The sequence below is a fragment of the Hippichthys cyanospilos genome, chromosome 5 (assembly GCF_059441005.1).
Source record: "Hippichthys cyanospilos isolate Australia breed blue-spotted pipefish chromosome 5, RoL_Hcya_1.0, whole genome shotgun sequence".
In the NCBI taxonomy this organism is placed as follows: Eukaryota; Metazoa; Chordata; class Actinopteri; order Syngnathiformes; family Syngnathidae; genus Hippichthys; species Hippichthys cyanospilos.
The window spans coordinates 9,551,077-9,576,193 of record NC_142373.1 but is presented as its reverse complement, the minus strand read 5'-3'; the positions used below and the strand labels follow the sequence as shown (position 1 = coordinate 9,576,193).

General features: G+C 45.6%; 2 protein-coding genes across 2 annotated transcripts in view; one reads left to right on the top strand and one right to left on the bottom strand.

The window, feature by feature from the left end:
* lrp2a (low density lipoprotein receptor-related protein 2a) overlaps positions 1-20,564 on the top strand; it is a 54,561-nt gene extending 33,997 nt beyond the window's left edge. Inside the window, 34 exon segments of the mRNA XM_088415292.1 lie at positions 3,225-3,344; positions 4,497-4,628; positions 5,651-5,852; positions 5,919-6,105; positions 6,107-6,215; positions 6,616-7,282; positions 7,380-7,550; positions 7,625-7,848; positions 7,975-8,152; positions 8,646-8,842; positions 8,907-9,152; positions 9,220-9,348; positions 10,532-10,651; positions 11,647-11,763; positions 12,370-12,486; positions 12,814-12,951; positions 13,025-13,147; positions 13,228-13,356; positions 14,022-14,153; positions 14,261-14,392; positions 14,461-14,604; positions 14,679-14,844; positions 14,926-15,054; positions 15,120-15,343; positions 15,444-15,623; positions 16,435-16,554; positions 16,685-16,775; positions 16,854-16,921; positions 17,067-17,184; positions 17,277-17,397; positions 17,940-18,050; positions 18,143-18,259; positions 18,866-18,937; positions 19,020-20,564. Coding sequence (XP_088271418.1) covers positions 3,225-3,344; positions 4,497-4,628; positions 5,651-5,852; positions 5,919-6,105; positions 6,107-6,215; positions 6,616-7,282; positions 7,380-7,550; positions 7,625-7,848; positions 7,975-8,152; positions 8,646-8,842; positions 8,907-9,152; positions 9,220-9,348; positions 10,532-10,651; positions 11,647-11,763; positions 12,370-12,486; positions 12,814-12,951; positions 13,025-13,147; positions 13,228-13,356; positions 14,022-14,153; positions 14,261-14,392; positions 14,461-14,604; positions 14,679-14,844; positions 14,926-15,054; positions 15,120-15,343; positions 15,444-15,623; positions 16,435-16,554; positions 16,685-16,775; positions 16,854-16,921; positions 17,067-17,184; positions 17,277-17,397; positions 17,940-18,050; positions 18,143-18,259; positions 18,866-18,937; positions 19,020-19,214 — 5,426 coding nt within the window. The 3' untranslated portion in view covers positions 19,215-20,564.
* Positions 18,828-25,029, bottom strand: LOC148423404 (retinol dehydrogenase 7-like). The gene is made up of 6 exons (XM_088415289.1): positions 24,931-25,029; positions 24,072-24,104; positions 23,669-23,999; positions 22,493-22,751; positions 20,906-21,069; positions 18,828-20,829 (listed from the first exon to the last, which is right to left on the bottom strand). Exons 1-6 carry the CDS (start codon positions 24,931-24,933, stop codon positions 20,606-20,608), a joined length of 1,014 nt encoding a protein of 337 aa, XP_088271415.1. The 5' UTR covers positions 24,934-25,029; the 3' UTR covers positions 18,828-20,605.
* Positions 25,030-25,117: the final 88 nt, after the last annotated feature.

Genomic DNA, 25,117 nt, shown 5'->3' with positions numbered 1-25,117 from the left:
AGGCGGCTACCCGCCCCTGTCCCAGCGCCAAGGCGGTTACCCGCCCCTGTCCCTGCGCCAAGGCGGCAGACCGCCCCTGTCCCAGCGCCAAGGCGGCAGACCGCCCCTGTCCCAGCGCCAAGGCGGCAGACCGCCCCTGTCCCAGCGAGCCGGCGCCCGGCCTCTGCGAACCCTGCGAGCCGGTCCCCGGTCTCTGCGAACCCTGCGAGCCGGTCCCCGGCCTCTGTGAACCCTGCGAGCCGGCGCCCGGCCTCTGTGACCCCTGCGAGCCGGCGCCCGGCCTCTGTGACCCCTGCGAGCCGGTCCCCGGCCTCTGTGACCCCTGCGAGCCGGACCCCGGCCTCTGTGACCCCTGCGAGCCGGACCCCGGCCTCTGTGACCCCTGCGAGCCGGACCCCGGCCTCTGTGACCCCTGCGAGCCGGACCCCGGCCTCTGTGACCCCTGCGAGCCGGACCCCGGCCTCTGTGACCCCTGCGAGCCGGACCCCGGCCTCTGTGACCCCTGCGAGCCGGACCCCGGTCTCTGTGCACCCTGCGAGCCGGACCCCGGCCTCTGTGCACCCTGCGAGCCGGACCCCGGCCTCTGTGCACCCTGCGAGCCGGACCCCGGCCTCTGTGCACCCTGCGAGCCGGACCCCGGCCTCTGTGCACCCTGCGAGCCGGACCCCAGGCTCTGTGCACCCTGCGAGCCGGACCCCAGGCTCAGTGAACCCTGCCCGTCTGCCTCCCAAGCCAGTCGCCCGTCTGCCTCCCAAGCCAGTCGCCCGTCTGCCTCCCAAGCCAGTCGCCCGTCTGCCTCCCAAGCCAGTCGCCCGTCTGCCTCCCAAGCCAGTCGCCCGTCTGACTCCCAAGCCAGTCGCCCGTCTGACTCCAAAGCCAGTCGCCCGTCTGCCTCAGTCATCCCAAGTCAGTCTCCTGGCATCCCCGCCGTTTCTGATTGGCCCCCAGTGGCTGTCTCTGTCCAGCCTGCCGTTCCCAGTGCTGCCAGCCACGGTGCCGCAGCCTCAGCCTGTTGAGCCACCAGCCACGGCGCCTCAGCCTCCTGAGCCGCCAGCCTCTGCGCCGCTGCCTCAGCCTCCTGAGCCACCAGCCACGGCGCCACAGCCTCAGCCTGTTGAGCCACCAGCCACGGCGCCTCAGCCTCCTGAGCCGCCAGCCTCTGCGCCGCTGCCACAGCCTCCTGAGCCGCCAGCCTCGGCGCGGCAGCCGCAGTCGCCTGAGCTGTCAGCCATGCCACCATTGCCGCAGACGACAGAGATGCCAGACGGTTCCCTGTGGTCGCCCCTGTCCCAGGTCAGTCTTGTGCTCTCACTCGTGTCTGTGGTCTGCACCCAGTGGCTGTTCCCTGACGGCGTCCAGCCGACGCCTCCGCACCTGCCTGACGGCGTCCAGCCGACGCCTCCGCACCGGCCTGACGGCGTCCAGCCGACGCCTCCGCACCGGCCTGACGGCGTCCAGCCGACGCCTCCGCACCGGCCTGACGGCGTCCAGCCGACGCCTCCGCTCGGGCCTGACTGCGTCCAGCCGACGCCTCCGCTCTGGCCTGACTGCGTCCAGCCGACGCCTCCGCTCTGGCCTGACTGCGTCCAGCCGACGCCTCCGCTCTGGCCTGACTGCGTCCAGCCGACGTCTCCGCTCTGGCCTGACTGCGTCCAGCCGACGCCTCCGCTCTCGCCTGACGGCGTCCAGCCGACGTCTCCGCTCTCGCCTGACGCCGCCCTGCTGACGTCTCCGCTCTCGCCTGACGCCCCGCCTGCCGATCTTCAGGGGCAACCGGGATACAAGCCTACCTGGGGTGGCTTGCTGTTCGCCATCGGGCGCCCAGGTCGCCCGCCTGACTCGGCCCGCCGGGCACATCTGCTCTGGCGTCCTGGCCGCCCGCCTGATTCGCCTCGCCGGGCGCCTCTTGTCTGGCGTCCGGGCCGCCCACCTGACTCGGCCCGCCGGGCACATCTGCTCTGGCGTCCTGGCCGCCCGCCTGATTCGCCTCGCCGGGCGCCTCTTGTCTGGCGTCCGGGCCGCCCACCTGATTCGCCCCGCAGGGCACCTTTCGTCTGGCGACCGGGTCGCCCGCCTGACTCGCTCTGGCGACCGGGTCGTCCTCTGGACTTTCCCCCTCGGGTGCATCCCGTTTGGCACCAGGGGTGCCTTTGGACTGTTTTTGTTTTTCTCCTGTGCCCTCCTCCGGTCCCCCTTCCGCCCACCCTGCCTCGGTTTTGGTTGCTTGTCGGTTTGTTTTGGGACGTCTGGGATCCGTCCCTTGAGAGGGGGGTTCTGTCATGGTTTGTTGGGTTGTGGGTTTATTTTGAGGGGTTCTGTTTCTGTTTACGTTTATAGTTCCGGTTTCTGCCCCTGTCGCGTCTGCCTGCGTTAGTTTTGATTTAGTCCACCTGTCTGTTACCTGCGCCTCGTGTCCTCCAATCTGCTCCCTTTGCCTGTTGTCCCTGCCCAGCTGCCATGTGTTAGTTTGATTAGTTTGTGAATGTATTTAAGCCTAGTGTCTGTTACAGCCCGTGTCGGATCATTGTCTCTGTCACGTCATGTCATATTGTCTCTATCGTATTGTTGTCTCGTAGTCCCGTCTTGCCCCGAGTCCCTCAGCTCCGTGTTTTCCTGCCAGCCTGTCCATAGTGTTTTGCTTTCTGTTTTGCCAGCCTGCCTGCGCCCTTAGTTCGAGTTTTTTGCCGTCCTGTTTTTCTCGCTTTTGTTCCCGTTCGTTTATAAATAAATGGATTTAATCAACCCCCTGTCCCGACGCTCCCCTGCTTTTGGGTCCTCCTCCTCTGCAACCATGCCGGCCTCCTCAACCGCCGTACTTCCCCGTGACAATTGGTTAATACATTACAAATCAATACCTTGAGTTGAGTGCCCATGAGTATTTTTGAAGTTATTTAACAAGTTATTTAACAAACTAGTTTATGAGGACCTCTTTTTTTCCTGTTTACGATGACAAGATGTTTGCCATCTAGGGGTGGATGGCGTTATTACAACTTAAAACTGCTGGATGTGACATTTTTATCATATTCTAAAAATTAATCAATCTGTCCTTCCGAGTGTGGTTGCATATCGCTTCCTTCGATTGACTGCATTGTTGCATGTGATTCGTCTCCTTTAGTGGAACCGCAAACACACGAAAGCGGCGTACACTAAACAAGAAGTGTGTCCGAATCTTGAGGATGTTTGGCATTTCATTTACGCTGCCATCTTTTCCATTTTCCACCCAGCTACATCCACGTGTTCCCAGAGCGAGTTCCGTTGTTCCAGCGGTCGTTGCATCCCCGCCCATTGGTACTGCGACGGAGGGGCAGATTGTGCCAACGGCTCTGATGAACCCCTCTCCTGCAGTGAGTGTCCTGCAATTCTTTTACCCCAAATGGCTCCAATGGCCTTTGCTTGCTTTGTTTGTCTGAACTCATCAGCGCCTCCCCCTCCCCCAGATTTTTTGTGTGTGTGTGTGTGTGTGTGTGTGTGTGTGTGTGTTTGTGCCTGTCCGCCCATCTAAGAAGTGATGAGTGATGCAGCGGAGAGTGTGAGTCTGTGCCGTGTATCTCTTTGTTGATGAGGTGGTTAGCCAGGCCTCCTATTGTGTGTTGGATTCTACTGTGGCGCACCCCCTCCAACTTCCTTTTGTCCTGTGGGGGTTACACTGCTTCACTTTGGCTTTTGTTTGGATAGCTCACCGTGCATGGGAATGTGAACTTACCAGGGCTATTTTGAGATTTTTTTTTTTTTTAAAGCACTGACAGTGTTGGATTGAATATTTCACCTATACCTCACAAATTCACAACACCCTATTTTGTTTTATTTTAATTCAAAGTGCAAACATTCATCCCGGGGACTTTTTTTTTTATTTGATTTGTTTGTTTTTCATTGTTTTCAAGTGTTTGGCTAAAAGAGGGATTAACAATGGCTGGTTATAAATAAATGAAGTACTAAATAAACAGTTATTTTAGTACTGAAGTAATCAATTATGCCAGTACTGAAGTAATCAATTAATTTAGTACCTAAAATCATCAATTACTTGAATTCTTAATCACCTAAGTCATTGATTACTTTATTGCCTAATCAAATACATTAGTATTTAATTTCCAAAAGGTTATTGATTACATTTGTACTTAATTAGTACTTAATTAACTTAGTTGTCTTAGGTACCTGGGATTTAATAACTTGACGCTTAAAAAACAATAAAATAAAAATACATGTTTGGGTTGGGAATGAGTTAATTGGAAATAGCGTCTAATGACAAATGTGTCATTGATAAAAATGTATATTGCCCATGTCAGGTGGACTCCTCGCACTTACAAAATCCCCAATTCCTCCTGGACTGAAGCACAATCAATTTCTGACAAAACAGGCTTACTCAAATGTATATAACCTCCTTATCTCTCGTCTCGTCTACCGTTAAGAAGAGTTTATAGGTCAGATTTGTCATTTTTTTACTGACAGAAATGTATTGATAACAAATTTTGACTCAAGCATACATTTTGTCTTTGTAGCCACGTTAGCTAGGACCTGCAATGCAGATCAGTTCCGTTGTGATGATGGCAGGTGCGTCGCCACCTCATGGATCTGTGATGGAGATAACGATTGTGGCGACATGAGCGATGAAGACCAGCGGCACGATTGTGGTATGCAGGATGCTTTTTATCATATCAGCTTTTTTTACACATTTACTTAAATTCTCTTTATACTGGATTTTTGTGTTAGACCCATAAAAAATACATTCATAGCTTAGACAACCAAAAAAAAAAAAAAAAGGTTACAAAACTATGTGCCCCACTAGTCGGCATTCTGAATAATATTTCGTTTGTGAAATATAAATCAAAATCCAACCATTTATCTCAGGGGTTGGCTGTTTTCTCACTTGTTGTCGACTGAAAATGACATCACAGTTTCTCAGGGCTTAGGGAATAACCAGTCCTGAGTCAGCTTTCCATCATCACGGGACCAAATTCGAAAATAGGTCAGCTGTGACTGGTCACTACCTAAGCCCTAACTAAGCAAATGTGAGGTCATTTTCAGTCAACAGCACATAGCAAAATGGCCGCCCCCTGAAATGGTTAATAATGGGTGGCTTTTGCTGTTTAACTCACTCGATCCCCAAAACATTTTTGGATGTTTTTTCATGAGTGTAAACATTAATGGGAGTATGTGTCATTTTTCGCATGCGCCCGTAAATGCACCTGTACACACTCCTTCCAGATGGAGTAAATATAACAGACATGACAGCCTCCGGATATATAGAGCTATATATCTATATTTAAAACATACTGTTGGTTGTTAAGGACACATTTATTTGCAAGTTTTTGAAATTTATAGTAATTTAATTCATTCATTTTTAATGAAAAACGCTCTAAATCTTACATATCGTCACTTAAAGTCCTAGGTACCTAATTACAGCATGTAATAAAAAAAATGTAGTGGAGTGAATGAGTTAATTGATACTACACAAACTTAATAATCAAAATGTCATGTTTAGACTGGTGGGAACGCATAGGACATATTGTAAAGAAGATTTTGTGGTTGACTTCCCCTTTGATTTTTTTTTCCTTTTTTAAATATAGATAGGAATGTTCATACCGCAACACCTGGGTCATCGCCCTCGCCTGCTCAACTTTTTTCCTAATCCGCTTTCTTTGATTGCATCCAGCCAACCGCACATGTTCAAGCGCAGAGTTCACCTGCGCAAACAACCAAGCACCTCAGCGCAAGTGCATTCCTCGAGACTGGCTGTGTGACGGAGACGCCGACTGCACGGATGCGCTGGATGAGCATCAGAACTGTTCGCGGAGATCCTGCGGGGTCAACGAGTTCACCTGCGGCAACGGCCTCTGCACACGTAGCTCCTACAGGTTAGGCCAAAAAACTTTTTTTTTTTTGCTATTATGACTTCACGTTGTTTTGTTATACCGAATCAGGTGTGACAGGAGAAATGACTGCGGCGACAGCAGCGACGAACAGGGTTGCACCTACCAGCCGTGCCAACAGCACCAGTTTACCTGCCAGAACGGCCGATGCGTGTCGCACGATTTCGTCTGCGACGGGGACAACGACTGCGGGGATGAGTCGGACGAGCTCGGGCACATGTGTCGCACCCCCCCCGCCCACGTGTCCCCCGGGAGAGTTCAGATGTGACAACGGCCACTGTATCCCCATGAGCCAGGTGTGTAACCGGGACGACAACTGCTCCGACAACAGTGACGAAAAAGGATGCGGTAAGTGCGATGAATGTTTACTCCTGTTTCCCGTATACCACAGGCGTCGAATGTCAAGCTCCGGTCCTCAAGGGCCGGAGTCCTCTGTGTCATCCGGGTTGCTTTCCATTGAACACCTGCTTCAAATGATTAGCGTAGTTCCACAAATATGAGACACACTTATAGGTAGTGTTATACTCCCTTTAGTTGTCAAAGTTTTGTAGCAACAGTTTTTTTTCCTGGAGAGACAGTTAAAATGGTTTTTTTTTCATTATTAAAAGTTGCTGACTCCTGCGCTAAAGAGACTAGACACGCACAATTCACTAGAAACAAAATAACTTTTATTTCCGTGTAAATATTTGTCATTTTGAGCATTCTGGCTCCCAGGGATCTAATGCATATATTGCGTGTGTAAATCCAGGTATCAACGAGTGTACAGACCCGTCCATCCATCGCTGTGACCACAACTGTTCAGACACGCCCACTAGCTTCATTTGCACCTGTCGCCCCGGCTATCGCCTCATGTCCGACGGAACGACGTGCGACGACGTCGACGAGTGCACCGAGTCGCCCGGCGTGTGCAGCCAGGTGTGCGAGAACACGGTTGGCTCATACATCTGCAAGTGCGCGCCCGGGTACCTCCGAGAGCCGGACGGGCGCAGGTGCCGCCAGAACAGCAAGATCTCGCCTTACCTCATCTTCAGCAACCGCTACTACCTCAGGAACTTATCCACAGACGGGCAGGCCTACTCGCTGATACTCCAGGGCCTGACCAGTGTGGTGGCCATGGACTTTGACCGCGTGGACAAACGCTTGTACTGGATCGACGTGAGCCGGAGAGTGATCGAAAGAATGTCCTTTAATGGTAGCAGCAGAGAAGTGGTGGTCAACGGAGTTCTGCATGGCGAGGGACTTGCAATCGACTGGATCGCCAGGAAACTCTACTGGGTGGATAGTTTCATGGATTGCCTTATGGTGTCGGAATTGGACGGTCGTTTTGTGAAAAAACTTGCTGAACACTGCGTTGACGCTAATAATACTTACTGCTTTGAGAACCCCAGAGCCATCGTGCTACATCCCAAACAAGGGTAAGTAAGTTTTATATATATATATATATATATATATATATATATATATATATATATATATATATATCAGGGGTGTTCAGCTTTTTCCTTTTGTCAGATATGTTTACTGGAGCGACTGGGGTGACAAAGCCTTCATCGGCCGGGTTGGAATGGATGGAAGCAACAAAGTGGCGATCATCACCACCAAGATAGAGTGGCCCAACGGGCTCACCATTGACTACACAAATGACAAGCTCTACTGGTCAGACGCGCATTTGAACTACATCGAGTGAGTCCGTATTCTCTCAACCGTTTCAAGAGACACTTTCAGCTTCGCAACTTCCATCCGTCTCCTTGTTTCAGGTACTCGGATTTGGATGGTCACCACAGACACACGGTGTACGACGGAGTTTTGCCTCATCCATTTGCGCTGACTGTGTTTGAGGACACGCTCTACTGGACTGACTGGAACACACGAACGGTGGAAAAGGGCAATAAATATGACGGTTCTGATCGGCAGGTTCTGGTCAATACCACACACAGACCATTTGATGTTCATGTGTGCCATCCTTACCGGCAGCCCATTGGTGAGTTCTTTTCTCAACTTGTGCAGTTATTTACTTTGCAGGTTTAAATTACCGGCCTAACAATACTACACTTTTATTTGTTTAACTATAGTTAATTGAGATTGTTTGGGCCTTGTCCTCCTCTAGTAAACAACCCGTGTTCTGTGAACAATGGAGGTTGCACTCACCTGTGTCTCATCCGTCACGGGGGCCGGGAACACACCTGCGAATGTCCTGACCACTTCCTGGCAATGCAAATAGGAGGAGTGACCAGATGTCTTCCCATGTGCACCAGCACACAATACAGATGCACCAACAATGAACGGTTTGTCATGTGACATGATTTTGGATTCCAATGAAATTTTTAAAAAAAAGCAGCAAAGACCTTTGCTATCGCTCACTACATTAGCAACTTTGTTGCTACACTTAGCTGTGGGTGCTTTGCATTGATGTGATAGGCTAAACCTGAGCTGCTTCTGTGGTTAGCAAGCTCATACTTAGAAAAATCTCATATCACTTCACCTTCAATAAAGTTGCCATTGGGTCATTTTTTTAAAGTTAAATTTAAGATTCATTTAAGATTCAATGCTCCTCCATTTTCATGTCTTTTGCTCTTGAGCCACCTCCCACCCACAGAAGGAGCCTATCAGGTTATGCCAAACACAATGACAGCCAATCAGTGTCCACTTCAGTTGATTTTTGCATTCAAAAAAAGCAAGATACTAATATCTTTTGGCTTCGGGTTTTAAAAACGGATTGTGCAAAAAGAATAAAGTACTAAAGTATTCAAAATGTTGCCCACGTTGCGCCATCAACAGTTGTATTCCGATCTGGTGGAAGTGTGACGGCCAGAGAGACTGCAGAGACGGCTCGGACGAACCCTCCACCTGCCCCGCACGCCACTGCAGGCTGGGACACTTTCAGTGCAACGACGGCAACTGCACCAGTCCGCACTTCCTGTGCAACGGCAAGCGGGACTGCCACGATGGCTCGGACGAAGACCCTGTCTTGTGTGGTTAGTTCCGTTCCCCTTTTAAAAACGGTGTTATTATTCAAAACTCATTTACGCTTTCTTGCAGCGACGCACCAGTGCGAACCTCACCAGTGGCAGTGCGCAAACAAGCAGTGCATCCCCGAGTCGTGGCAGTGCGACGGCGAGGGCGACTGCGGCGATGGCTCCGATGAAGACCCTTCCCATTGTTCCACTAGGACGTGTCGTCCAGGACAGTTCAAATGCCGCAATGGCCGCTGTATTCCCCAAAATTGGAAATGTGACACCGATGATGACTGCGGGGACAACTCGGACGAGCCTCTCGAGGAGTGCAGTAAGTTTTTTTTTTTTTTTTTCGTACACTGCCCATTTTGACAAACCCGATCATTTTTTCCTCCAAGTGGGGCCCGCCTATCGATGTGATAACCACACCGAATTTGACTGCGAGACCAACTACAGATGTGTGCCTCTCTGGTCGGTATGCAACGGCCATGATGACTGCAGAGACAACAGCGATGAGCAGGGCTGCGGTGAGTTTGACACAGAACCTCACTTAAGCACATTAACATAAACACAATACTACCTCAAAATCATGTTCAGTCACTTATGTATTGACAATTTACCTTCATGACTGACTGTTCCTAACCCTTGAATCAAAATAAGGCATTTGAAAATATTTGCTTTTCTTTGATCACTTTGTTGGACAATTTTGAGGGCCGTTTGACTGTGGGCAGGGGACACCCCGAACCGGTTGCCAGCCAATCGCAGGGCACACGGAGACGAGCAACCACTCACTCGCGCACCCAATCGCGCCTAAGAACAATGTAGGACAACTGAAACCTAAATCGGAAAATCACAGAATCGAGTGTGCGCATTTAAGAAGTGGTCTTCCATTAGCTAGCGCATCAGCCCCCAGTGCGGAATTACAAGTAGCGATGACACGAGCGTATCACCTTCACCACTCCCGCTTAGTAGAAAGCAAATTTATGAACTGTTTGATCGCATAGGTCCGCGTACGTATATGTGTGTTGCTACTCTGTCCTTGCGTGGGGGCACGGGTTCACTCGCCGAGCTTTGTAGTCCACACACACTCCCGGTTCTTATCAGAGGCCCTCACTCCATTAGTGCCATGCCCGAGCAGGAGGGGAGATCCGTGCTAATCTTCCCCTAAGAATGCAACAGATGGGCCAGGTGGAGGACGAGGAGGGCAGCGCTCGCGCTCGCGCTCGCGCTCGCGCTCGCTATCTTCTACGCCCGGCACCGTGTGGTGGAGACGGCTCACGCCGGCTCTCCTCCACTTCCCAGGTCACCCTTCTTGCTCTCCCTCCTTTTTGCTTTAATTAAGAAATCCGATGCCTTTCATATCAAACTTTCAAGACCCCCGACGTTGAAGTTATGAAACCGGTGAGGGATTTGCTTAGAACTCAGTGTGTGTCCAAACAACCGGCGGAATGTCAGTGCGTCATTATAATTGCTTAAGAATAATGAGTGAAATGGATCTTAGGAAAACAAACATGTCCTCAGCAGTACTTCGCACCTCTACACATGTACATACCATGTGCTCATTTAAGATCTGAATCAATCTCAATTCCCCATGAAGTGGAAATAAATGTCTTCAATATTTGACACACCACTGTTAACAACCCTGTCAAATGTAAATCATTTAAATTGATTTCTTAAACTCAAAGATAAATGTTGCTTCTCTCTCTATAGATGAGGTGAGCTGTGATGCCAGCGGGGACTTCCAGTGTGACAACCATCGCTGCGTCCCGCTAAGGTGGCGCTGTGACGGCGACGATGACTGCGGAGACAATTCTGATGAACGCAGCTGCAGTGAGTCATACTGTATATATTCTGTTTTGATAATCATTTTTAGTTTAGTAAATAATTACATCAACATTTAGTCGTTATGTTGAAGACATAAACGGGACGATAACCCCTCAATTTTTAAAAAATACTATATTCTATGCCTCAAAACTCATCTAAACATGGCATGCTTATTAACTCATTCACTGCCACTGACATCAGCAGCAAATGAGTTAATGTTGGAGCAAAATTCAACTGTTATTCCATCTCAAGGGCGGCCATTTTGGGTTTTCTGTCAACATCACAGTTGGTTATTACCTGAGCAACTGTGATGGGATTTTCAGGAAACAGCTACAAACAAAATGCCCCCCCCCCCCATGGATAAAAACAGATGAATTTTATTCATATTCCATAAATGCATTATTAATTAGAATCCTGTGTTTAGACAAATGAGGGAATGCATCGAATATAGTCTTAGAATTTTTAGGAACAAAACATTTGAGAGCCAAGTCTTTTTTCGAGGTGGCACTAGCTGCCCAATTTCAGAAATAAGAGTTCCTGTGTGAGAATCGTACCAAAATAGAGCACCGAAGGCAAATAAATCTCCCCGCCATGTTTTATATCAGGGGTGATGTTTTTTTAGCTCGAGGCTTCACACTTGTGCTGACAGCTGGCTGCCGTAAGAGGAGAGACAAGCGAGCTTATCAACAGCTTGAGAAACAGTCTGTCCTCAGGAGAGAGGGAGTCTGTCACCTTTGGCCCCTACAGAATTAAATCATGCCTGAGAAGGTGCTGCTTAATAAGGAGGAAACCCGTCTGGGATTTGGATCCTCGTTTGTGCTGGTAAACTTAAATAGGCCGCGGTGTTTTTCTTCGGGTCATTATAAGGAGTAAAATCATACAGGGGCCTTGAAAGCGTGTTAATGTGTTCCTTTGCACTTGATAAATGAAGATGGAATTTGGGATAATAAAAATCTTCACTTGTAAAATACGTTTGTTTGTTTTTTTTTCCTCCTCCTCAGCGCCACGCGCGTGCACCGAGAGCGAGTTTCGCTGCCATAATCTGCGCTGCATTCCCGACCGTTGGGTCTGTGACCATGACAACGACTGTGAAGACAACTCGGATGAAAGGGACTGTGGTGGGTGGAGGCTCTTTGTTTTGGCAGGGGGTCTGGCTGTTTTGCTAGTATCTGTGGACCACCATGCCAAGACCCAATAAAACGGGCACTTTTGAGCAGACAGGACCACCTGTCGGCTTTTATTCAGACGGAAAGAAAACTTGGATGAGTACAGTGCTGGTAGAGTAACGGACAATTGTTGATCACGTCACGCAATTTCATCAATGAATATAAGCAGATACGGTGCATAAAATAAATGTTAGTACAACAATTAATACACAGCATTGTGTATACTTAGTATAAACTGGAATGATACCCTATGGGTATTTTTTTTCAATGTATTCTTTCTACTATGTTTAAAAAAAACAAACACAAGCAATTTGTTACTGACTGTCACCTGAAAATGACATCACAGTTGTGGAAACACTGCCATCCAATGGCCACAGCTATCACTACAGTGCTCAATTGGCTTCTATTAGGTAGGTCAAGGGTGTCAGCTCCTCTCCATAAAAAATGTATTTGACCAAAATTTTATGAATCACTATTGGTATTACTATTTTAAAATATGAGAATTCTCGTCCATGGCACCGAATGAGTTAACTTACCACTAACACTTGTATGTCGCAGAGCTACGGTCGTGCCATCCCGGCTACTTCCAGTGCGGAAGCGGACATTGCATCGCTGACCGCTTCAAATGTGACGGCAACGCCGACTGCGTGGACTTCACAGATGAGTCGTCATGTTGTGAGTTCGCGCATTTTCATAGACATTTTAGATGTGCGTGCATGTGACCAGTGGCAGTCACCCCAAAAGATTTTATGTTATATGTGCCCCCACTATTTTAAACATGGCATTCTGCTTAGTATTGTGTTTGTAGGATATGAATCCACCTGTTTTTTTAACCTTTTTAACCTATATATTCATCTTCTTTTTGAATGAGCTCTTATCCTATTTATATTTAACAACTTTTGGAATACTCGTCAGAGTAGTTTTAATGAAACATTCTTATGGACACAGTTTATGTTTTATTCATTTTCAGTACTTTCATGTCATGTTGTTCCCGAATTTTAGCACCACGTTTTCCCAATGGCACCTACTGCCCCCACTTCCTGTTTGAGTGCAAGAACCACGTCTGCGTCCAACCTCACTGGAAATGCGACGGAGACGACGACTGCGGGGACAATTCCGACGAGGAGCTTCACCTCTGCTGTAAGAAAAATGCATAGGAAACAGTCCATCTAGTTCCGATTTTTGAGTGCCGTCGTCAACATTGTATCCGCAGTGACAGTCCAGTGTGAGACACAATTCCGTTTCCGCTGCGACAACAATCGTTGCATCTACAGCCACGAGCTTTGCAACTCTGTGGACGACTGCGGGGACGGCTCGGACGAGAGACAAGAAAACTGTATGCGGACTTTGAAGCATCTATCCGTTTTTGCGGTTCTCTCTATTAATCCTTGAGTGTGGTGTTTCTTTATGGTCAAGGCCTAAGCCCCACACATGGACCATGCACAGACGAGGAGTACAAATGCAGCAATCGGCAATGTGTTCCTCTTCAGTACGCTTGCGATGATTATGACGACTGCGGGGACCAGTCGGATGAACTCGGCTGCCGTAAGTAAACAAGTGTCTAGTCGCTTCATCTTAGTACAGGCAATACCGAAATTCTGGGTAATTCTTTTGCCACCTTTCCCTTGTTTTCTGTCATAACATACAATGAACGTTTATCTCTGCTGATCTATCATCAAATGCACTTCTGCCACCCAGTGGCTGTTTTTATACTTTTGAAAACGCTTTTCAGCCATGTGCTTTAGAGGGGCGATGCGTCAGAACGCAGAAATAACACTCATGCAAAAAACAGTTACACTGTGTTTATACGTGATTGGGAGCGAGTGTACAGGGTTAGGGTTGTGAACGAGTGTCAGAATAATTGTAAAAATAGTGCATACATTTGCTATAATAAATAAATATAACTGCTTGCAATGAAGAAATGCATTACTGTAATAAATAACAGTTGAACCTGACAACGAGTTAAAAGGTAACGCATGAATCCAAATACTTGGCCCGATTTTTTAAAACTTAACTTTCAGCAATGGACGACTCTTAATTTAAATGATTTATTTGTCGGCTATAGGACCTCTATTCATTCGTCTTTTTTATGTGACACATCCAACACATTGGAAAGTTCAAACTAACCCACTGACAATTATTTAGTCGCCATTTTTGTCTTTTTGTGTCTCGATAAGAGCTCACCACAGGATTGCATGTTCTCTTATCAGATCAGCACAGCGCACATTCTTGCAGTGACCGCATATGTGAACACAACTGTACTGACCTGACCGATGGAGGCTTCTTATGCTCCTGCATGCCAGGCTACCGGGCCAAAAGCGATGAACGACACACCTGTGAAGGTATTATTTCTCATATTTAGGAAATGACATATATTGATTTAGTCTGGCTTAACTCTTTTTGGCTTTTTTTTTTGTGTTTACACTCAATTTTGTCCGGGGGGGAGAAGATATCGACGAGTGCGAGGTGTATGGGATTTGTCCGCAAGAGTGCAAGAACACAAAAGGGAGCTACGAATGTTTCTGTGCTGAGGGCTTTGTCTCCTTTAGCGAGCCACACGGTACCCAGTGTGCCGCTCAAGGTAAGAAACTCAATTAAGTTGAGTTTTGAACCACGTTTCTAAAGGTATCTATCTCTGTCTCATAACAGGAAACCCACCGGTGCTTCTCCTGCCGGACAACGTCCGTATCCGCCGTTTTAATCTTTCATCGGAGCAGTATTCAGACTATGTGGATAACGCAGAGCATATCCAGGCTTTGGATTACTTGTGGGATCCAGACAAACAAGGCCTTAGTAAGGATATCCAAATTTTTGAGTTTATCTGTACCGCAAAAGGAATTGCCTACGTGATCCCCGTTTTGTCGTAGGTATCGTGTACTGGACGACTGTGGGTCGAGGGTCCGAGTTCGGCTCCATCAAACGGGCCTATATGACCACCTTCAACGATCACGGCAACAACCCCGTCAGAGACATAGACCTCAACCTGAAATATGTGGCCAATCCCGATGGCATTGCTGTTGACTGGGTTGGAGGGTAATTCGCCCCAACTTGTTTATAGGGTTTTGCTTTTGGAATTATTCAGTCATCGGTTCACACTTTCACCTCCGTTTACAGGCACATATACTGGACGGACGCTGGGACCAATCGCATCGAAGTGGCTAAACTGGATGGGCGTTACAGGAAGTGGTTGATCCACACTGACCTCGACCAGCCCGCCGCTATCGTTGTCAATCCCGCACTTGGGTATGGATGCTTTAGTTGGAAGTTATTGTATACAAAGCTTGATGACTGTACTTTGGTTTTGGTAGAACAATGTACTGGACAGACTGGGGTCGGAAACCCAAAATAGAATCCGCGTGGATGGACGGCCAAAGTCGACAGGTGCTCGTCGGCGAAGAAGACTTGGGCTGGCCAACCGGCCTGGCTCTCGACTACCTGAACGCTCATCGGATCTACTGGTGTGACTCCAAAGAGAATGTCATTGGCTCCATGAAGCCTGATGGCACAGATAGAAAGATTATCATTTCAGGAGGTAAGAGCCATGCTCCGTGGCCCAATGTATTTTGTCACAAGGGTGACTTTAAAACAACGCATATTGAAGGTCCAGCACCTGTCTTGTGCCCATCTTCCAGATATTGGGAATCCCTACAGTCTGGACCTGTTTGAGGGCCATGTGTACTGGACAACGAAGGAGAAAGGGGAAGTGTGGAGGACTAATAAGTTTGGGAAAGGAAACAAAGTCAAAGTGTTGACCATCAACCCCTGGCTGACTCAGGTTCGCATTTACCAGGAGCACCGACACAACCACTCAGGTCAGTCCTCAATCATCCAGTGTTCTTCTTGATTAATAAATGAGTGAATGGAATACATTTCTTTGTTGTCTAACCGGAGCACTCAGCGCCGTACCTTGCCACTCTTCATTGAATTAGGTGGGGGCATCATAACATGAGCCTCTCTATTTTAATATTATTCCTGTCAGTGAACAAGGATAGACTCGGACGTTGGTTCAGTCTGCTCGCTTCCTTTCCTGAAAATAATGCCGTAACAACCTCAGCTAACATGAGCTGCTATTAGCGGCAACAGGCACTCGCTGCTAATAACCACCTGGCGTCGTCTAGCTTGTCCCATTATGGTAATTATTGTAAGCAAGAATATGGCCGATATAAAAATGCACATCTGGGTGTCAACATTTGCGGCTGACAGATCAATTCCTCAAATGCTGTCGAATAAGAAACATCCTAATCTTTAAATTACCGTTCATAGGACTCACACATACTTTTTGGCCTTCATTTTGGGGAAAAAAAAGTATTCTTATATTTATTATTTTATTATTTATTATGTCTCTTATTTGGGGAATTATGGTAATTATTTTTTTGAAGATTAGTGGACATATAGGGGTGACGAGTAATGACAATCTAGAGACACAAACACCAGATGTTTGTACCAAGTTGGCAGTTATTGACTGGCTAGTTAGCTAGCTTTTATAACTAGCTAGCCTGCTATGGTAGCCTGCTAGCATCCTTGCTTCCTAGTTTACTAGATGGATGGATGGATGGATGGATTAGATATGCTCTCTAATTTGAAATTTAAAATGGCAAAATTTGTTTGATTTACTCTGATCAGTGCCCAATCCTTGCAAGACCGTGTGTAGTCACCTGTGTCTCCTACGGCCCGGTGGTTACACCTGTGCCTGCCCCCAAGGTTCCTCTGCGCTGGAATTTGACTCGGGTGAATGTGACGCAGGTACGTCTCGTGACTGCGTGCGTTGCCTCGCTACGGCCCGCGTCTCTGTCCTCATGTGTCTGGCTGCTCCCCCGAGGTTTGATTTTGTTGTCTTTTTGTTGTTGTTTTTGCTGGGCTACTTCCCCCTCAGCTATTGAGGCGCCTGTTGAGATGCCTCTCGCATGCAGATGCATGAATGGTGGGACCTGCTACTCTGACGAAGCGGGTGTGCCCAAGTGCAAGTGAGTGGCGTTGCCAGGTGTTTCCTAACAGTCCATAAAAGTTCACCCAGTAATTCAGAATCTTGTCTTTTTACAAAGATGTCCTTCTGGTTATTTGGGCAGCTACTGTGAAATGGGAAAGTCACGTAGCGCTCCAACGGGAACAGGTACTACGGAACTATTTACCACCATTTCATGCGCAACTGACCAATGAAATCCAATTAGAAAATGGCGGAGTTAAACGTAACCTGGATTGAGTGAGACAGCTAACCCTGGACCGTAATAATAATAACCCGTCTTCTCTGTCCCGAGCTGTGGCGGTTCTCCTCGCGGCCGTCATCATCATTATTACTGGAGCTTTGGCTGTGGGGGTCTTCCTCAACTACAAACGAACCGGATCCTTCATCCCGACTCTGCCCAAGCTGCCCAGGTATCGTTACCTTTCGCACCCTATTCAAATGTACACAATGTGTACCCATGCTTACGAAAGAGTAGTGAAGTAATTAAAGTATGTTTTGCAAGCCTTAGCAGTCTGGTCAAGTCCAACGACACCGGGAACGGCGTGACGTTCCACTCGGGTGATAATGTGGACCTCGGACCAACGCGCATTGGAGTGTCGTTCATCGATAGCGCCATGCAGATGGTGAGTTCCCACAATGTAGCAAAGCAATGCTTTAGCTTTAATACTTTAAAAAATTAGACCACATATTAAGGACGTAGGATTTAATGTCTGGACTTAAAAAAAAAGTGAAAATATGTCTTTGAGATGGAATGAGTTAAAAAAAAACAGACAATTAAAATGTTCAGTCATGAGGACAGCACTTCATTTACAAATCACATGTGCGCCACTCATTAGAATCTAAGGCTAATCTTTTTGGTTTACCTAACCTTAGTGCAGCTCTGCTTACCTTTTGCTTTTGAATAAGAGCGATGACTCCTCTGTGGAGAAGGATGGTGCCTCAGCGCACAAGTGTTTCAGACAGTGTAGTCCTACTTGAAAGTGGCTCTGAATCTTCACCTAGTCTAGCCATTTGGGTCGCTGAGAGACTCAGTGTGATGGCGGTTTCTATGTAATTTTGGCCAACTGTTGAATTTCCATTTTATGTCCCCTAAAAGAAAAAGAACGTGATATGTGTGTGTAACTGAATTATAATTTTTATTAATGGCAATATAATGTCACCATAGGATGATCATTTTGCTATGGAAGCTGCGAGGCATCCAGTCACCTTCGAGAACCCCTTATATGCCAACACAGCCGCCATGGCCGCCGACCCGGCTGTCATTCACGCCTCACAGGTACAGAAGCATCTCGTTCCTCTCACTTGTTTGCTTTTGACCTTTCTGAGGCCCCGCTAACTAACATTTCACAATTGTTTGCATGTGAACAGGTGACTGTCAATGTTAGCGGCGAGAAATTGCAGAACAATTTTGTGAACCCGGTGTATCACGCCGAGCATAGCGGGGGACTTGTTAACACCTCGTCTGTTAGCACCATATCTGTTGAGGTCAGTTTTTTCTAATACGAGAACATCAAGAGTAATTTGTGTATATTCCTTTAATTTTACATCCAAGTTCTCAAGACTCTGGACGGAATAAGTGATGTAGAAAATTGATCATTGAATTGATTTTTTCCTTAACTCATTCACTGCCAACCTAGTAAAAATGAATCTTTGACGTCAAAAGCCGTCCATGGCAGCGAATGAGTCAATTCTATTTTCTTGTGTTTTTTTTGTTGTTGTCATTTTGCAGTAACAGTGTTCTAGTGCTACATGCACAAAATACATCAGTTAATACAGTGGTTCTCAAATGGGAGTACTCGAAGGAACTTCAGGAGTTAACTTGAATCCTTTCAAAATCATTATTGAATTAATAAATTGTTTCGGAAAAATATAAGTTCATCAAACAAAGTTTACGTTCAGTAGGCTATTCAATTTCATCAATAATTAAGTTATTTCTTTTTGATAACAGATATCTTCTATGATCCAAAGGAGGACACGGATGATTTTTTTTCATAGACCAATACAAATGAAGTTTGAAAGGGTCTAAAAAAAAGTGAAATAAACCAGACACTGATGGAATGTTTTCAGTATATGATGTGTATTTTCTCTAAGGAGTCAACGTGGAATTTATTCAAGCGCAAACTGAAGCCTAGCAGCACATTTGAAAACCAGTCATACTCCAAGGTGCGTGAGGCTGGATTTGAAATCTTAAAAAATAGAAATTGAAAAGTTCAATAGTAGGAATCCATCTTTTTTGTTTTGATAGATGAGGGACGACAAGTCCGAAGGAAGTAGAAGCGGGGATCCCTCCACGCCGGAGCCCTGCGCGCCACCCCCGAAACCTCAAAGGAGGTTTCATCATCATCACCATCATCATCATCATCATCCGAGCACCTTTTCACCAACCGAGGACAGTTTCAAAGACACGGCCACTCTCGTTAAAGAGGACAGTGACGTATAACCCCGCCCTCACCGACGGGGAATCACACTTTGCACAGAATTTATTTTTTTATGCAGCCTGTGGGGAAAAAAAAATAATCAAATAGTTGTATTCAAAAGAGATATCCTGTATAGTGGTGCCTTGAGATATGACGAGTGACCCAAATTATTATTTTTTTTTTTTAAGAAATGAGCCATTGCTCAAACATTTATTTAAATGTTGCTTTAATTTACAACTTGAAATGTATTGTCAAGTAAAACTTAAAACAAGAGTCATACACGTGTGGATTAAAAACACCCACTTTGCCTTCCGCTAGCTTCATGCTAACACCCAATGCAAAATGTTGTCAACAGCGACAATAGCAATGAATATTTGAACAAAAATGGTGCACCAACACATGTAGACTGACAATATAACAATCCTCATTTGCATATTTTCATTATCCTTTGTGTACAAATCAATCAACATTAGCTGTGAAAAATTTGTCATTTAAGTCTCCACGACCGTAGTTTACAGAACCTCGGTGGCCCTTTTATTTAGTTATGTTTTTACTTGTAGTTCTTAAGATTTTCTACAATGAGTTTGATTAAATAAATGTGAAGTGCTATTTTTGTACCGAAAACCTGAAAAAAAAATGTGTGTGTGTGTTTTTTTCAAGGTAAGAGCAGGGCCATGTACCAAATTGAACTTGTATCTCAAGGCACCATTGTGCATTTCTATAGAATAAGGACGAGAGTCTATGCCTTGTGACATTACTTATGCCAATTCTCGTTTGTGTTTTTTCTGATGTACAATATGTATATCTTTGCACTGACGCTGCTGATGTCGATTAAATATGCTGTACATTTGTAAATTTGAAGGAGATTTTGAAATAGCCCGCGCGGGTAGTTGTGCATTTATACACATTAAACCAGGTGAGCTGTGTTCTGCAATGTACATGAGAGGAAAACAAATCTTCATGATTTTCTGCCTTTGCCATAAGATAAATATATGATCTATATACATGATATGCACCGCAATACCTTCAGGATGATTGGAATAAATTTATCAAACATGCATTTCCAACGGATGTGAGTTTAATAATGCGATTTTTTTGAATCAAAACTTTTTTTTAACTCTTGTGCGATTCCAGAATGTTACTTTTAATCACTGTGATAATATTTTTTTTATATCAATAATGATATGGGAATAACAGACAAAATTGTTTGAAACAATACTTGAACTTCCTTGTCCATGGATGTTAATACATGTCAGCGATTATCTCCGCGCATCCCCGGAGAATGCAGATGAGTCATTTTGTATCCGACGTGAAATAATTTCACATCTCAAATGATTTCAAATAAAACCTGCTTTCTTTGATCCCTGCAAAAAGGCCTTGTATATGAAGTGAGTAAACAGGAAGTTGATGTTCATCACCTCCTCGCCGCTGCAGGTGACGGTAGGAGTGAGTTGATAACAAAGTCGGACACAAAAGAAGGCAAGTAAGACAACGGGATCCAGAAAAGTTTGGCGTCCCAGCCGGGGGCGTAGCGCGTGCGGGGGAAACGGGCGGTCAGGGCGTGCTCCATGCAGCTCGTTACCATGGAGATGCGGGGACTGCACAGGATGTTCATGTAGAAGGCCTGTGCCTTCACATCTGCAAAGCCAACAAAAGAAGAGACAACTGAATATATACACACGTATATGTGTATTTTCCTGTCACTTTTACTCACACTCAACAAAGTATGTCTCTCCATAGGAGGTTTTTGTTTCTTGAGAGAGGCTATTCCAGAGCCTTTTAAGGTCAGCTTCTATCAGATCCAGTCGGGTCACGTTTGTCTTAAAGAAACCGGGTTCGATGATGCTCACTTTGATCCCAAAGTGCTGCATGTCCCGCCTGATCAAAACATACAAAATAGTTCAAACGTGTTTTTTGAATACACTCAACTTCATGCATACAAAGTGCTTTATCACGAGTAAAATTAGTCATAAAATAACAGGCAAGAAATAAATGCCCGTGATTATTGTTATATTACCTGTATGCATGTGTTGATACACTGTGTGTGTTTGATTGTAAAGCAAATTATGAAAATATAAAGCAAAATAACACCTGTGCGTTAGTGCTTAGCCTGCCTATGACGTTTTACATTGTGCATTAGCATTAAGATAAACAGATTATCATCAAATTAGTTTCTGTAAACTGGGTTAAATTAAACAAACCTTTTGTATATTTACTAACTTTCGTTTACATTTACTATCACATAATGTATGATACTTCATCAAAACTTTAACGTTTAATATTATATTAGGTCTGACGTCATTTTAATTTACGTCGATGTCATTTCCGTTCAATCATGGCGCGTATGGCGCCTCGGCGTCTACACTTTTTTTTTTAAAAATTAACTTTATTTAAAAACTTTTTCCACATCAGTGTCTACACTTGTGTTTGCTGTCCTGTTGGAAACTGTGACAGGTGTGCTTCATGTATGTATTCTTTTAACGGTTTCAAAAGTGCTATTTTTGCCCCAAATGTTGACCTGACTGAGCTGCTATAAACCCATAGCAGGAATACGGGATATTTTTGTTAACCACTCATGAGAAATAAAGGGAATTGCTATATTAGCATGCTAGCTAGCCAGCCGCAAACAGAATCTGGCACTCGCAATGTTTTTCATTTGGTGGTTTCATTTGTAAATACCTACATGATAATAATCTGGAGTTTTTTTCCCCCCTCAAATCGCTATGATTTACTGTCATTGTTTATGCTGTTTGAAATTTAACCTTTGAAACTATCAACTGACATTCACTTTATAATTAACACTTGATGAATGTACACGGTGTCCAGAAAATTTCGTTTTATGGCCGTAAGTGCAGTTCATAGAAAATGTATCTGGATCATAAGTAGAATGATTTGATTTTTAAGTGTAAGTACACTATTATGACTTAGGATGAAAAAGACTCAACTAAAGTGTGACTATATTTCTAATATTCATAATTGTCCTGTTACATGCAAGTTCCCGTACCTGGAATGACATTAATGGCGAGTTACCAAAGGATTTTGGCTGAAGAACCCACAAACTGCTGCAATGACTATACAGTACGGTAGGAGGCGCTGTAGCATTCTCTCCCTCTCGATATCCCACCAAATACATTTACACTTTGATTTTGGGCATCCTTCGCATTGATATTACTCTACATTTTCATGTTGTGATCCTTGCCATCGTCCGGTTACACAAGACTCACGTTACTTTTGATAAATGTATGCACCATTGTACTAGAAGAGGAAAGTCATAATCAGTAACAGGATCAAATGCGTGCACCTGAGGCTGTCCGAAAAGGCTTCCACGCCCCATTTGGAAAGACAGTAACCGCCCCCGGTGAGCGTCAGTCGGCCCATGACGCTGGCCATGTTCACCACCCGGCCACCGGCTTTTTTCAGGAGTGGCAGAAAGCTTAGGGTCACGTCAACTAAGCCCAACAAGTTCACGTCCAAAATCTTTGTGAAATCCTCCAATTGCATCCACTCTGCCGGGCCGATGGGTGTGGCCTGGCCCGCGTTGTTCACTAATCCCCACAGGCCTGCGGGAGAACAAAACCAGCTCATTAGCGGCAGATAAGAAAGGTCAGGGAAAGGTCAGGATGTTGGCTCCTTTTATTTATTTTGAGTCTTAAATTGACTGGATTTTAAATTACAGCTATCACACGCCAATAGAGATCCTGGAGAAATATGGAGACAGAATATTACTGTTAAAAAAACTGACTTTTTGTCATGGAATGTCATTTATATATTGTAAATAATGTAAGTATATCATTTTCAATGATAGTTTTATGTTCAAATGTATTGTTTTCACACTTTTTTGTAGATTAAAATTACACATTTTGTATGTTAAAATCACAGACACTTTTCAGCATTAATTTTATAATCTGTTGATTTATTTTGATGCTTTAAAGAGGAGGTCAACTCAAAAGTTTTCATATTATTGTGATAATATTGTGATTTTAGAATATGTAGAAACAGCAAGATACGCCTTTTTGGCCTGTGGGGCGGTCAATTATTTCATTGACTGTCACCTGAAAATTACATCACAGTTTACCATTTTTTTAATTGATTACTTTAGTCACTTAACTAATTACTTTAGTGCTCTTTTCATTTAGAACCACTCATTTTTAGACCCTCCTTTAGCTAAATATTTCGCGGCAAAAAATACAATTGAATGTAAAAATATGTCTTTGGGATTGAATGAGTTAAACAAATAAGGTTTCAAAATTTGCTGACATAAGAAGCTCGAGTGTGTCAGCAACTGTGAAAAGTATGGACTGGTTCTTCTCTCCCACCGCATTGCACTAAACGGATCTATCAGATGTGTCAGTAGGAGGATGAAGAGTTGATGATGAGGAGTAGCCGGGGGGAGCGAGGTGTCGGTCCAGGTTATCTCCCGGCGCCTCACTCGGACTGGCACTCTATCAGCCCCCCCCCCCCACCTCGCCCGGCTCACCTCGCTTTCCCACCTCTCTGCTCACAAACTCCCGCGCCCTGCCGATGCTCTCGCCGTCCGTTACGTCCAGGAGGAGCGTCCTAAGCCCGGGGGAGGCCGAGCGCTCCAGCTCGGCGGCGCCCGTCTCGGTGAGACAGGCCGCCATGACGCGGAAACCTTTACCGTCCAGCTGCCTGGCCAGCAGGTTGCCAAAACCGCTGTCGCAGCCCGTGACGAGCACGTGCTTGCGGTCAAAAGCGTCCACCGTAAAGGAGTCTCTGATGTAACGGCATGTGGCGGTGAGGGCAATCAAAAGTAGGAAAAAGGTCACGGCCGGATGGGATGCCAGTGCCTAAAACGTAGCATTTTCTGCAGTAAACAATTTCAGCCTTTTAAAAAACTTCAGTGAGAATTATCACTATACCTCCAAGATACCTGAGGTTACTCCTTCAGTCACCTGCGTGGACAAAAAAAATGATCAAATGAGGACCGTTAAATATGTTGAGAAAACATGACCGCAAAAGGTCGGCGCTCAAAAACAGGGATGCACAACGTTTGAATGGTAAAAGACGGAACCAATAACGCTTGATCTTGTGGGTTTGAATCCGGCCAAGTGCTGCATCCAGGAAGATGGGAAGTCAAATTGATCCCGCTCTGATTTGTCCCAGTTCCGATGTCAAAGCGTTCAAGGCAATTTTAAAAGACCAACATACAAGTTATTTTGGCCACCAGCAAACCATAAACACAATCTTTTCACAAGTCTGACCTCACATCCCAGTTCACGAAGGTGTTCGAGTGCACTTTTCCTAGTCGGGATTTTCCAAGTTTTGTCCTTGCTTGCTCCCCATCAGTGCTTATCTTGTAGTGACATATCTTGACAGTAAAACCGCTGGCGGCCATCTTACGTTGCCATTGGCCTACCTCGACTGCATTGATTTCCTTTTGGCTTTTTCATGTTATTTTACTGTCTAGTGAAAATGCCAGTGTGTAGCTTACAGAAATCAGAAAAAATTATTTTGGTAGAAATGCCGCCGCCGTGTGGTAAAATTTATATTGCAGAAGAACTAGTTTGGCAACGTTTGAATAGGTTATACACGTACATGCATAGTACATTAATAGAATAAGACTTATGCGCTTAATAATGAGCATGCATTAAAACATTTCCAAACATTTTCAATCTTTACCCGCTTGTTTTCCTCTACAGTTATGTTTGTCACTTAGTCTCACATTTGTTGTTGGACTGAATAGCTTTAAAGTTAAGGGTGAAAAACAAATAAACCTACCATGGTTAAAGAAGTTGCAATGTTGTCGTCTCATTCGGAACACCGAATGACATCTGGGGACAAACGCTTCTATGTTTTGCTCTTGTGGGATTGTGCAACAAGCATTCTTTGACCAGTGTATTGATAGGATCTTAACCTAAAATGATCTGCACGCGTCACAACGTGCTGGCAATAAACACAGTTCAAC